Below are 12,904 nucleotides of genomic sequence, written 5' to 3'. Positions count from 1 at the left end.
CATATCGCGATTCCCACGAATACAATGAATCTTCTCCGAATTATTTGAAGGAGCGAATTTAAACAAAACCCCCCACCCTCCTGACACCCCCCAAAGACTAGCCAAAACTCCCTGGTGGTCCAGCAGGGGTCCGAGAGCCATCTACTGCACTCACGCCCTCGGCTGCCGGTATTCAAAATGGCTCCGATAGCCTTGGGGGGGAGGGGTCAGGAGGGTGGGGGGTTGTAGTTAATTAAATTTTAGCCGGGAAACGAATAAGAATGCAACACATGAACGGATCGGGCCCCCCCCTTGCCGAATGCAACGTATCTGCCCCCCCCCCCCCCATGAATACGAATACCAAATGTAACATATGTGGTCCCTCTGTACATCACTACTGGGAGGCATTCAGACTGACTATCTTTCTTTCAACCTCACCCTGAAATGCTACTGCTGTTCTGCCTGCAGGAGCAGTAGGTGGAAGAAGAGACTCTTCCTGGAGCTGGAGGAATGACCCTCAAACCCTCCTCCTCTCTAAAGGTATCAGGTCCCCATCATCCTCTTCCTCTCTATCCTGGGAAGGAGGACTTTAAATATTAATTTTAGTTTAAAGATAAAACATTGTATTTTCTGGTACATTTTAGGCCAACTACCAAGTACCCTCAGGCTTGCACCTTTGATAAAATACATGCAAGGATTTAAACATATGCCCAGCAATCCTGTTCTTAACAGGGGCTTGCACCACAGGCTCACTGGCCTATAGTTTCCTGGATCACTACTGGTGCCATTTTTAAACACTGACATTATTTTGCCTACCCTCCCCTTCCCGCTCCCTCCCCCCAGTCCTTGGGCATAGTGGCATATTTTAATGATAGGTTACAAATTACAGTGTTAGGTCTGAAATTTCATATTTATTTTAAAAAAAATATTGTATCCCTCCTATCACCAATTCTAGGTGACAATAAAACATACAGAAAATCCATAACTGAGTTCCTTTAGAATTCTGGGATGCATGCTGTCAGGTCCTGATGATTTGAAACTAAATCAATTTACTGTAGCACCTCTTCCAGATTCAGAAAGATTTGCTTCAGTGTCTCTGAAACATCACCTAGGTGTTGCAGTCGGACACTGCTGGCGAGGTAGTGGACCCTTGGGCCGGCCCACCGAGGGTGACGGGGTAGGCCGGGAGGCGGAGCCTCAGACAGGAGGTGTTCACCCGAGAACCAGGAACCCCCCAGGAGGAGCCCGTAGGGCCCTGGGACCTCGGGACTTGGAATATAGTCAGAGAGTCCAGAGACAGAGGTGCGCTTAGGCCGGGACCAGAGTAAACTGGAAGTATAGGAAGTCCAAGGTACCGGGAAGCAGGAGCCGGCAGTACAGGGCCAAGGGCCAGCTGATGGCAGGGCAGCGGGCGGCAGAGGAAACTGTAGCAAACCGGAGGCTGAAGCAGGCTGTAGCTGGAGCAGAGTCTGTAGCAGACCGGGATTGGACCGGGCTGTAGCTGAAGCAGAGTCTGTAGCAAACCAGGGTCAGAGGCAGGCAACAGGCAGAAGCGGAGTCGTAGGCAAACCAGGGTCAGAGGCAGGCAACAGGCAGAAGCGGAGTCGTAGGCAAACCAGGGTCAGAGGCAGGCAGCAGGCTGAAGCGGAGTCGTAGGCAAGCCGGAGTCAGGAGCAGGAAACCGTAGAGAACAACAAGAGCGCAACTCAGAACAACTAAGCAGTTGTGAACCTCGTTGCAAGGCGATGAGAGACAGTTTGAGCGCCGGTTATATCGGGACTTGGACGTGACGTCAGCAGCACGGGCGGGGCCAAGCTTCCGGGGTTGAGCACTCAAGACGGGCGTCCTCGCGTGCGCGCGAGACTGAGGAGAAGCAGGCACGTAATGGCGGCCGCCACGTGGAGTGAGAGAAGGCCCCAGGGTCCAGAGTCGGCGGAACGCGGCGGTTCCTGAAGCGGAGGTAGGCAGGGTTGAGCCCAAGGCGAGGGGAAGCGGTGGCGACCACAACACTAGGAAGAATAATTCTGGTACACGTATTTATTTATTTAAGTTTTTTTATATACCAACATTCAAGACGATAGTCCCATCATGCAGGTTCACAAGAAACAGGGGTGCAATTAAAATAAACTTTACAATTTGAACAATAGTGCAGAAAAGCAGTTACATGTAACAGGGAAACAATAACTTGGAGTAAGAAGGAAAATGAAGATCAGATAGTTATATATATATATAATAACATTATAAGGGGTGGCTATTAATGCTATTACTAGCGAAGTATGTTGATTGAAGGGAGTTAAGTAATGTTGGAGTTAGGAAAGGCCTGCGTGAACAGCCACGTCTTGAGTCTTTTCTTGAATGTTGAGATGCTGGGTTCCATTCTAAGATCCGGGGGAATGGAGTTCCATAAAGTTGGACCAGCTGTGGAGAAGGCCCGATCTCTAAGCGTGATGTGTCTGGTAGTTTTGGCTGGAGGTACTTGAAGTGATCCTTTGTAAGCATCTCTTGTTGGTCTTGTTGAGTAGTGTAATCGGAGGGGGATATGGAGATCGATTGGGGCTAATTGATGGATGTTTTTGAAAATGGTGAGAATGGCCTTGTAGATTATTCTGAAGTGGATAGGCAGCCAGTGGAGGCCCATCAGGATAGGTGTTATGTGTTCTCTTCTGGTGTTAGTGAGTATACGGGCGGAGGCATTTTGGACCATTTGCAATGGTTTGGTGTGTGATGAAGGGAGACCAAGCATGATGGTGTTACAATAGTCCAGCTTTGCGAAAATGATTGATTGTAGAATCGTTCTGAAGTCATGAGTGTGGAAGAGAGGTCATATTCTTTTCAGCACTTGGAGCTTATAAAAGCAGTCTCTGGTGGTTTTGTTGATGTTGGCTTTCATGTTTAGGTGATTGTCAATTAGAACTCCTAGGTCTCTCACTTGTGTAGTGTTTGGTAAGGTTGGATGAGTGTGGGTGAGGGAGCTGTTTTCTGGTGTGATGATGAGAAGTTCCGTTTTTGATGAATTTAGTATCAGGTTGAGACTTGTGAGAAGCTGTTTGATATTTTGGAGGCAGGTTTCCCAGTGAGACAGTGTTTTTGCGAGTGACTCCTTGATGGGGATCAGGACCTGAATATCGTCGGCGTAGAGGAAGTGTTTGAGATTGAGGTTAGTGAGGAGTTCACATAAGGGTAACAGATAAATGTTAAACAAGGTAGGAGACAGGGATGAGCCCTGAGGGACTCCTACTGACGCGGGGTGAAGAGAGGATTCTTTATTATGAATCTTAACCTTATATCCTCTGTTGCTGAGGAAGGTTCTAAACCAAGATAGGGCAGTGCCAGAGATACTCTCCAACATCTTCTGCAGTGAAGACCGAAGCAAATAATTTTTTATCCACTATGGTCTTATAATCCTGGCATACCTCTTTTAATCCCTGGTCATACTGAAAACAATTTTCAAAGGCATTGACATGGATAAAAATCTATTTACCTGGGTAAAATGCCAGTTTAGAAAATTCCCCACCATCACCATCGCATATGGCTAAGTGTACATGCAAGTATGTGTGCTGTTTCATATCGTATGTACCCTCAGTCACATTTATAGAATGTGTGCCTGGCAGTATGTTTTTGGGCAGGGTTGTAAAATGCATGTAGACTGTATTTTCAAATCTGTGTGTATTTTCCAAAGAAATTATTCCTGCACAGAAAAAACATAGTAACATAGCTGATTATTGAACAAAAAGACCATGTGATCCATCAAGCTTGCCCAGCTTGATGGATCACATGGATCACATGCCCAGTACCTATCCACATTCTAAAGAAAAATCATAGCTGTCAATCATACATCATGATCATTTGTAAGCTATCATCCTTAATCCAAGACATTTTTGTTGTATTCCTTTCCTCCTCTTTACTCCACCATCTTGGGTAGATAAGTATAGAAGGTCCTCAATTTAAATCGCATCCCACACTCCTCTATGCCAATATCTAACCACAGGTGCAAATGTCCGTGGATATTTTGTATCCATGTTAATTTTGAAAGAGTGAATATGTATGTATTTTCCTTGGGTATTAGGAAGGTTTTTGAAAATTATACTCCCTCCCCTCCATTGTCCATTTGACTCTCTTGCAGGCTTCTTGCTTTTGATGTGCTTGAAAAAGTTTCTATTAGTTTTTGTCTGTTTGGCAAGTTTCGCCTCAAATTATCTTTTGGTCTGCCTAATAATATTATAAGTCTAATTTACCAGCAATTTTGCTCTTTCTTAATTTTCACTTTAGGGCCTGTTTTTTAAGGGATGCTTTCTGGCCTCTATATCCTCCTTCATAACATTTAGCTGTGCTAGCAGTCTTCTTGGCCTTCTTTTGACCATTTTCAACTTGTGGAATGCAGTTTTATTTGAGTTTCCAAAATGGTCTTTTTAAACAATGCCCATGCTTCAGGCAGACTTTTAACCCTTGCAAGTGCTCCTTTTTGTTTCTTTCTAATTTCCCCATTTTATCATAAAGTTAAATGCAACTGCAGTTGTTTTATTTATTAATCTTCACTAAAGATTATGTGAAATGTTATTGCATTATAATCACTGTTCCCATGTGTCTCCACCACCATTACCTCTGGTAAGATTCCTGCATTCCACTGATTTTTTTTAAAGGATGTTAACCCTTTCACTGCCAAATCATTTGCATCCTTCATGGTTTCAGAAATTTTCTGGGATTTTTTTTTAATAAAATGTATAAACTATGATAACTTATTATCCCTTCTTGTATATCTATATAAAACCATTTGCAGGAAAATAAGGGATTTCTCTAATTTTTGACTTAGCAATTTCCTCCTGGTCCACTCCCCTTCCAGAACAATCAGAATCAGCCTATTGGACAATGGTGCCAAGAGACTTTAATTTACATCTGGAGCATTTCTCCCATTTGTATAAATTTATCTAACCCAGTGACTATAGCAATGGTTTTTGAGTGGGAGCTGCACATCTAGAGAATGGTGTAGAATTGATTCAGGGACATGAGTATGGAAAATGGTTAATATATAAAGTATAATAAATTTGAACAAGTAGATTTAGGCCAGTCATCTGTGCAGCTAGACTTGTATGGGTAGAGATTTAGTGGTGTTAGTGCAGAAAGTCATTCTAACTGGCTACATTTGAAAAATCCATCCCAGGAATACATCTGGCTTATGTCTTTTTTTTCACTTGGCTCTACATGCTGGAAGCGGCCAGCAGCACGGTAATACTGTACTGGCTTCCAGCTTAAGTTCAGAGGGATCCTGGTGAGTGGGGAGGGTAGGCATACCTGGGAACTTTAGATTTCAAGTTACCCTGAGATTGTTGTGGACTAGCTTGAAGGTGGGGGATGGAGCTATATACACACAAACTAACACCCTCATATTTTCTTTCACGCACGCATACACACACACACACACACACACATACATACATATACACATACTCACTCACTCTCACTCTTTCACACACACATACTCTCTCACTTCTTCCATGCACATATCCACTCACTCTCAAACATGCCCAGGCCCATTTACTCACATACATGCCCACTCACACTCACTTCTTTCCCTTTCCTACCCACACTTTCTCTCTGTTTCTCTCACTTACTCTCTCCCTCTTGAGCCTGCCAGTGACAGCAGCCTCCTCCTCACACAGTCAATTGATCTCCTTCTCCTTCCTCTGCATGGGTCCTACACTGCCCTTGTCTCTTCTGCTGTGGCGGGCCCGAAGCTTTTTTTCTTTCAGTTGCATGGCTGAATCTATTTCTTCTTCCCACCCAGCTTTTTTTGTTTTCAGCTGCATGGCTGAATCTATATCTCCTTCCCGCCCAGCTGATTCAAGTAAATGCTGTTTGACAAACCCCAAATATATGGAACTATTAATCCACTGGAGCTCCAAACCAACAGGGGAGCATCAAGCCCATGGTTATATAGTATTAAAGCAGAATACACATAGGCAAGGTCTGAATTAAATACAGCAAACTGCTTAAAAAATGAATAAAGAAATATAATTATTTATGAAAATAATGGATATTATGTAAAACATTTATACTATCAAATGATCATAGCAGGAGTTAAGTAGAAATTATTTTAACAAAAAAGGTCAGGGAACCAAAGACATTTTTAAAAACTGAGACAATTAAACAATACAAGCATTTTGTATATAAACTGTATATAAATTGTTGCTATAAAGTAAAAACTTGTGGCTTACCCTTCGGTTAGCCACTAGATGACCCTAGGTCCCTTACCAACAGGACTAGTAACAGCATAGTGGGATTTTCCCATTTCTTTTCAGTCTCTCTAATGAGCTGACTATGATTGGCTATCCCAAGGGCATAAGGTAGAGCTAAAGGTAGAGAGAGTATGGTCATTTTGAGTTGGCTTTTGAAGTGTAAGGAGCTATTATTATTAAGCCCACTAACCCAGCGTGGTATTTTTCTTGCATTTGGAGGAGATTCCTCACCAGTACATTCCCTTTCTAATAAGGTCTACCTCATTTTTGAAGAGAGAGATTTTTGGATATATTTTGGTTTGGTTTTTGGATAAGTTTTCTCATTCTGGGGAATACCCTGTACTTTCGAGAGGGGCAATCCCCCCCCCCCAATCCTGAGGACAGGAGCTGGAGATCTGTGAACTAATCCTTCTACTCTCTAGAGCAGTGGTTCTCAACCTTTTTTCTGTCGGGACACACCTGACAGATGGTTCTCACATGCATGACACGCTGACCCATGATCATCACAGGGCTAGATGTAAAAGTACAGTTTGCATCCACGGGAACCCCCCTGACCCACAATAATGGATGTAAAGCAGAATTATGACATTCCCCATACAACTCACCCTACAAAAAAGATATTCTGGTTCTGGTGTCATCTCAGTAACAGCAACTCAAACTCCTTCTACTTCCAGGCTCAATAGCCCTACTTATGAAAAGACAGCAGTTTACCACCAATGCATGTCCTCTTGAGAAAACACAACAAATAAGACTGATACAAACGCTTACATGCTAGTAAAATATATCATCTCGGTAACAGACACAGAACCGACCTAACATACTCTCAGGATCTGTAGAAATGCACATAAACTAATCCGCACACTGTTACACCTGTATTATGGAATACATTCAAACAGGAGCGACCCTATCTATGAAAAGGCAACACTACAAATATTAAATCAGGCCCTAAAAACCAATACACCTCTTATTAGGAAAACAGAACTAGCAAGCAGCTATAGATCCCCACACAGAAATAATTGTAAAACTATACTAATAAGCAGAATAAATGTTTCAAACAGCTTTGAACAGAATAACATCCAAAAATTAAAAACTCATAAAAACTATTAAACATTCTCCAAACACCAATAAAATATTTTAAAAAAGCAGACATCATATAATATTAAATAATTAAAATGGCAGTCAATCAAGTAAAATAAACTTAAAAAGCCACCTTTACTTACCCCCTCCAGCAGCTCTCCTACTCCCCTTCCATGCAGGCCCTTCATGGTCCTCTTCCTTAGTGCCCATGTCTCTCACACACACACACCATACCAGTCATGCCCCCATGACCAGTTTCTGTCTCTCACACAACAATCATCTCCCAATCAATCTTTGACACACACACACCAGTCACCTTCCTGAACAGTTTCTCTCATGCCATACACACACACACAGGCTTCCCACTCCCGTGTTCTACTTACATATATGGGCTTCTCACTCTCATAATCACTTTCTCTCTCTCTCACACATACACACACACACTCACCAGTCTCTCACTCCCATGCTTGTTCTCTCCACATGCACAGGCTTCTCATTCCCATAATCACTTTCTTTCTCTCTCACATACACACAAACATACACCAGTTACCTGATCTCTCTCATGCATACACACACACAGGCTTCCCACTCCCATGTTCTCTTTCAGATATACAGGCTTCTCCCTCCCATGCTGTGTCTCACACACACACCCAGGTTTCTCACTCCCATGCTCACTCTCTTCACATGCACAGGCTTCTCATTCCCATAATCACTTTCTCTCTGTTACACACACACACCAGTCTCTCTCTCATTTCCATGCTCGCTCTCCACGTGCACAGGCTTCTCATTCCCTGAATCACATTCTTTCTCTCGCATTCACACACACCAGTTTCTTTCTCTCACACACACCGTCACCTTAGCAACCAGTCTCTCTCTCTCTCTCATGCATGCACACACACACACACAGGCTTCCCACTCCCATGCTCTCTCTCTCACATAATCAGGCTTCTCACTCCCATGCTTTCTTTCACACACACCCACCCCCCCCCACCACACACACACACACAACACCAGGCTTCTTATGCCCATGATTTCTCACATACCCAGATTTCTCACGTCCATGCTTTTTCTCTCTCTCACACACACACACATCAGTAACCTCTCTGACTAATGTCTCACACTCTCACACATCAGTCATCTCCCTGAGCAGTCACTTTCATTGTCTCTCACATATACACACACATCAGCCCTCTGACCAGTTTCTCTCAATCACACACAGGCTGGCTGGCTGCTTCTCTCTCTTTCTCTCACTCACTTTCACTTCCTCCCCCCCCCCCCCCCCCCGAGCACAAATAGTAGCTGCAGCAGCCTCCTCTTCCAGCCCCCGCAGGCCAAGAAAGAAGAATCCCATCAGCCGCGGGAGGCTCATGCTGCTGTCTCCTTTCCCGATTACTGGCTGTTTCGATTGCTCGTGGGCTGCTGCTGCTGCTGCCGCTGCTATTTTCCCACGCGGCACGGCTCTTTCTCCTTCCCGCGCACTGCGTATCACTTCCTTTTCCGGGTCACGGGGGTGGGGGGGGGGGCCGGAAGAAGAAAAAGCCAGCCACAGGTGCCACTGATTCTTCTACCAGCACTGCCGTTCCTACTGGGCTTGAACGTACTGATAGCCCGGTGGCAACGGCAGCAGGGAAGGAAGAGAAGCGGGAGAGACCGGTTGAGAAGCGCTACTCTAGAGGATGCAAGACCAGTGACAGCACTACCCAGGGTAAGATATTTTTGAACTTAAAGACATTTGGAGTTTTCCCCATTTCTGTTAGTACGGAGGTTTTTACTCACCCCTCTTCACAACTTGGAAGAAGGAGATACAGAACTTTGGACAAAACTGGAAACATCAGACTTTTCTCTCAGAGAAGTCATATAGAGTGGAAGGAGAGAAGGGATTGAAACATCAAGATCTGGAGACTCCCAACTGAATCTCCACTCTAAAGGGATCAGGACTTTTCATGGCAAGGGGCTCCATCCTAGGATTCCCCATTTTACTTGGCTGTTTGTGCACAGATAAGGAAACAGTGGCAAGCTCCCTCCCAGGAGCTAGAGAGATGGACACAAACACCCCAACAGAAAGATTATGTAAAGAATGCAAATGTACAGTTTCATTTGTAGAAAGTACTGTATGTGAAACAGTGACTGACATTTTGGAAATAATCAGTAAACTTTATTTGAACACCCCAGTCTGACTCCAGCCTGTTTGTCCCTGTGGAGAATACTACAGCGATGAGATATACACACATCAGAAGAAATAGTCCATCACTTGGGCCACAAAGGTTTTCCTTCCCCCCCACAGAAAGAGCTTACTGTTACGCATGCCATCCACAGCAGACCCGCGGCATGGCCCTCTCACAAGGACTCCAGCCTCTGGTTCCTCCTTGCTGGTGGCAGTGGGCCACCAGCTCCGTCCTCAGGCCTCCCCCAGAGCCTCCAGCCCCACTGCAGTCTCCAGTGTTCCCGATCCTGATGCCACTACTCATCGGGCCTCTCCACGTGGCCCGCGGAGGGACACCACCACTCGCGCTGCGCCCCTCCCTAGGCGCGCGCATTGGTCATCCTTATGAAGGGACCGCAGCGGGAACTTGGCCATGGCCCTGGATGATGACGTCAACTTCTGCATAGTATTTATGATCAGGCCCCGCTCCATAGCATTGCCTTTGCAACAGGTCTCCTCGCAACTTGAGTACTCGTTGCTGCTAAGAGATTCGTCTCTACTCTTCATTCCTGATCCTCGTTGTTCCTGGTTCCTGTTTTCCTCATTCCTGTCCTACCTATGCTTCAGATTGATTACACAGACTTTGACTTCGCTTTGCCTGACTACGCTATTGACTTCTCCTTGATCAGACTTCAGCTTCAATTGACTATGCTATTGACTTCTCCGTGATCAGACCTTAGCTTCGATTGACTATGCTACTTGACTATCTCTGTGAACAGACCTCAGCATTGCTTGCCACAGCCCCTGGATTGCCATCGGCCCTGACTCAAGCCTACCATTGGACGCCTCTTCTGCTTACTCCCTGGACGTGGACTTATTAGGCTTCGGCCTACCTTTGCTCAAGCGCCCTCAGTCTGCCTTTGTCTCATTGGCGCCCAAGTTTCCAGAACCTTACCCAGTCCAGAGTAGGACTACTCCATCCCTTGCCTACTGTCTCTGGGCTGAACCAACTCCTCCTGCTATTCTATCTCGAGGCCCACCTAAGTCCTGCCGGCCCCAGCACCCAAAGGCTCAACCAGCAGGGAATGAGGGCTGGTATAGGTGAAGCCCCAGCAGCCTCTGCCTATCAGCCCACTCCACCTGCTGACAGTGGGGACCTGTAGGTCCTTACCTACGGGTTGCGTCAACCCCACTTCTGCCCAAGGGTCCACCTCCGACGCAACACTTACTCCGTAGGAGTTGTAGAGAGAAGGAAAAGATTGATAAAGTAACCCTGAAGAAAAATACTTTTATAGCCATAGGGAAAACATCAACCCCCCTCCCCCCCAACAAACTAAAAACAGCTCTAAAACCTACTTTTATAATTGAATACTTTGTGCAGAGACTGCACATAAATAGCATCTCATTTAAAATGTAACCATTTAAACAAATAGCTGGACATTTAAAGGAAAAACTATGTCTCCAAACCACTCACTTCAATGTCATTAAGACACCTTCACATTTAAATTAGATGCATAAAAAATGTTTTTGAAAATTTTTCAGACATACAAGTTTCCTGCTTAAATATGCAAAGTTCATATTTTATAAATGCACATTGCCCCATCTAAACTTTTGAAAATTTAACCTGTAGTGCACCCAGGATGATATAGCATTGTCTTTCCATTATTAAATTTCCTAAATGACCAAGACAAGGGCTGTACTTAGTAGCCTAGCTGAAGATTTATCTTGCATGCTTTCACAAGACAGATGAATGTTGTCACAAAATCCAAAACAAGTGTTTTTAATTTGTTTTTACCACTTCAACTCTTGTTTTGTTTGGAGTCCTGCATAAAATGCGAGGATTCACCAGAAGAGTAGTGTTATAGAGGTGAACATATTCTGATGGTAACGTTCAAACTCACTAATCAGAATTTGCAACTGAATTTAACATTCAAGCTTCCTAAATTATCAACATTAAAAAATTACATATGGCACACATTCAAGCTCTTTACCATAATCACTTTGTCACATGCATCAACAGGCCTTTGTTTAAAAAGCTTTTCACATTTCTTTAATAAGAAATAAGTCAAGTATAGAACAGACCGATATGAATTAGTTAAACCAAATGCTATTAATTCTAATGTATAGCATGCTAAGGCTATAATGAAAGGATGCTGTAAATAGAATTTGTATTTACTGAGTTGTTATGAATAATTTTAATGAAATTATTAAAAACATGCGCAAACGTGCTTTAAAGGAGGAGGGTCACTAAGATTCAGTTGGGCTCTTTTAAAATATGCTTAAAACCTAGCATATTCATCTCGTTAGTCTCCTTAGACAGGGTTTTTGTTTATCCTGATTTGGATGACGCATGCTCATTGCCAATGCCTGATTTCAATACTGCAGGGAAAAATTTTCCAATTAAACCTACAACTCTCAAAAGGCATCTCAAGGATAGATAATGTTTTACTTAAACCTTACTTTCAGGCAGTGGATCCTCCGAAGCCATGTGTATTTAAAGTTCCTGGAATTCTTGTGCGCGATATTAAACAATGCAGTCAATAAACAAACCTCACTTTCTCTCCTGGTCTTTGCTTTTTACTTCCTGGTTTTGCAATATGCTAGTTATACCTTTTTTTTTTTCTTCAAATGATCTTTTAACATTGAAAAAAGGCTTCTTTACACCACCTACTGGGTATGTTTAACATTTTAATGTAAGTTTCTTTTGTCCATGCTCATAAAGTACATCCAGTTTCCCAACAAAAGTTGCAAGTAGATTCATTTTATTATAAAATGCTAAGGTAATTTCTTTGTTAGGAATACTTTTGCTTATGGTGCTTTTCTCCATGTCAGATAGTTTTGAATTTTACCATATATTTGAAATTACCAAATAATTTCCAAACATCTGTATAGTTTTGACTTCAAAACTATATAGAGGAAAGATTCATGAACATAGGCATTAGTTTAGAGAAATCTTCTTTAGACCCTGATCTTAGAATTTCATGTTGCAAAATTCCAAAACTTTCCAAATGGTCAATATCTGGAAATATCTGGCTCAATAGTTTAATCTCTTGTGTAAAAATGACATTTGTGCCAGCATTAGAGATATTTGGCTGTATCTCATGAAAACTCTTGTAGTTTCTATTTTCTGAAAAAAATTGCTTTGGTCATGGCTTTGATGTTAGATTTAGAAAATATAAAGTCAATGTATGCAAGTTGTCTTCTAGGTCAGGGATTCTCAACTCCATTCCTCAAGAGCCAGATACAGGTCTGGTTTTCAGGGTAATCAGGGTCTGCAAATGAGCCTTGTTCATACACTACATGCATGCAAATACATCTGATGACCATTTGATTGTAATCTTACAAACCAAATTTGTCTACTGACTTTGCTGAGAACCTCTGCCCTAGCTATCTAAAAAACCATAACTGAAGTCTTACTAGGGTTGGTGCTTCCATTAGGAAAACTAGGCAGTTGTCTAGAGCAGTGGTTCTC

The 12,904-nt window shown here is 43.3% G+C and overlaps 1 protein-coding gene across 1 annotated transcript in view; it reads right to left on the bottom strand.

Moving 5' to 3' along the window:
• The window catches only part of EDARADD (EDAR associated death domain), a 205,474-nt gene extending 193,455 nt beyond the window's left edge, over positions 1–12,019 (bottom strand). The window contains exon 1 of the mRNA XM_029594164.1: positions 11,893–12,019. Within this exon, the coding sequence (XP_029450024.1) occupies positions 11,893–11,920 (28 nt within the window). The 5' untranslated portion in view covers positions 11,921–12,019. The remainder of the gene's footprint in view (positions 1–11,892) is intronic.
• Positions 12,020–12,904: the final 885 nt, after the last annotated feature.

The sequence above is a fragment of the Rhinatrema bivittatum genome, chromosome 3, assembly GCF_901001135.1.
Source record: "Rhinatrema bivittatum chromosome 3, aRhiBiv1.1, whole genome shotgun sequence".
Taxonomy (NCBI): domain Eukaryota; kingdom Metazoa; phylum Chordata; class Amphibia; order Gymnophiona; family Rhinatrematidae; genus Rhinatrema; species Rhinatrema bivittatum.
This window is presented reverse-complemented; position numbering and strand designations above follow the sequence as displayed.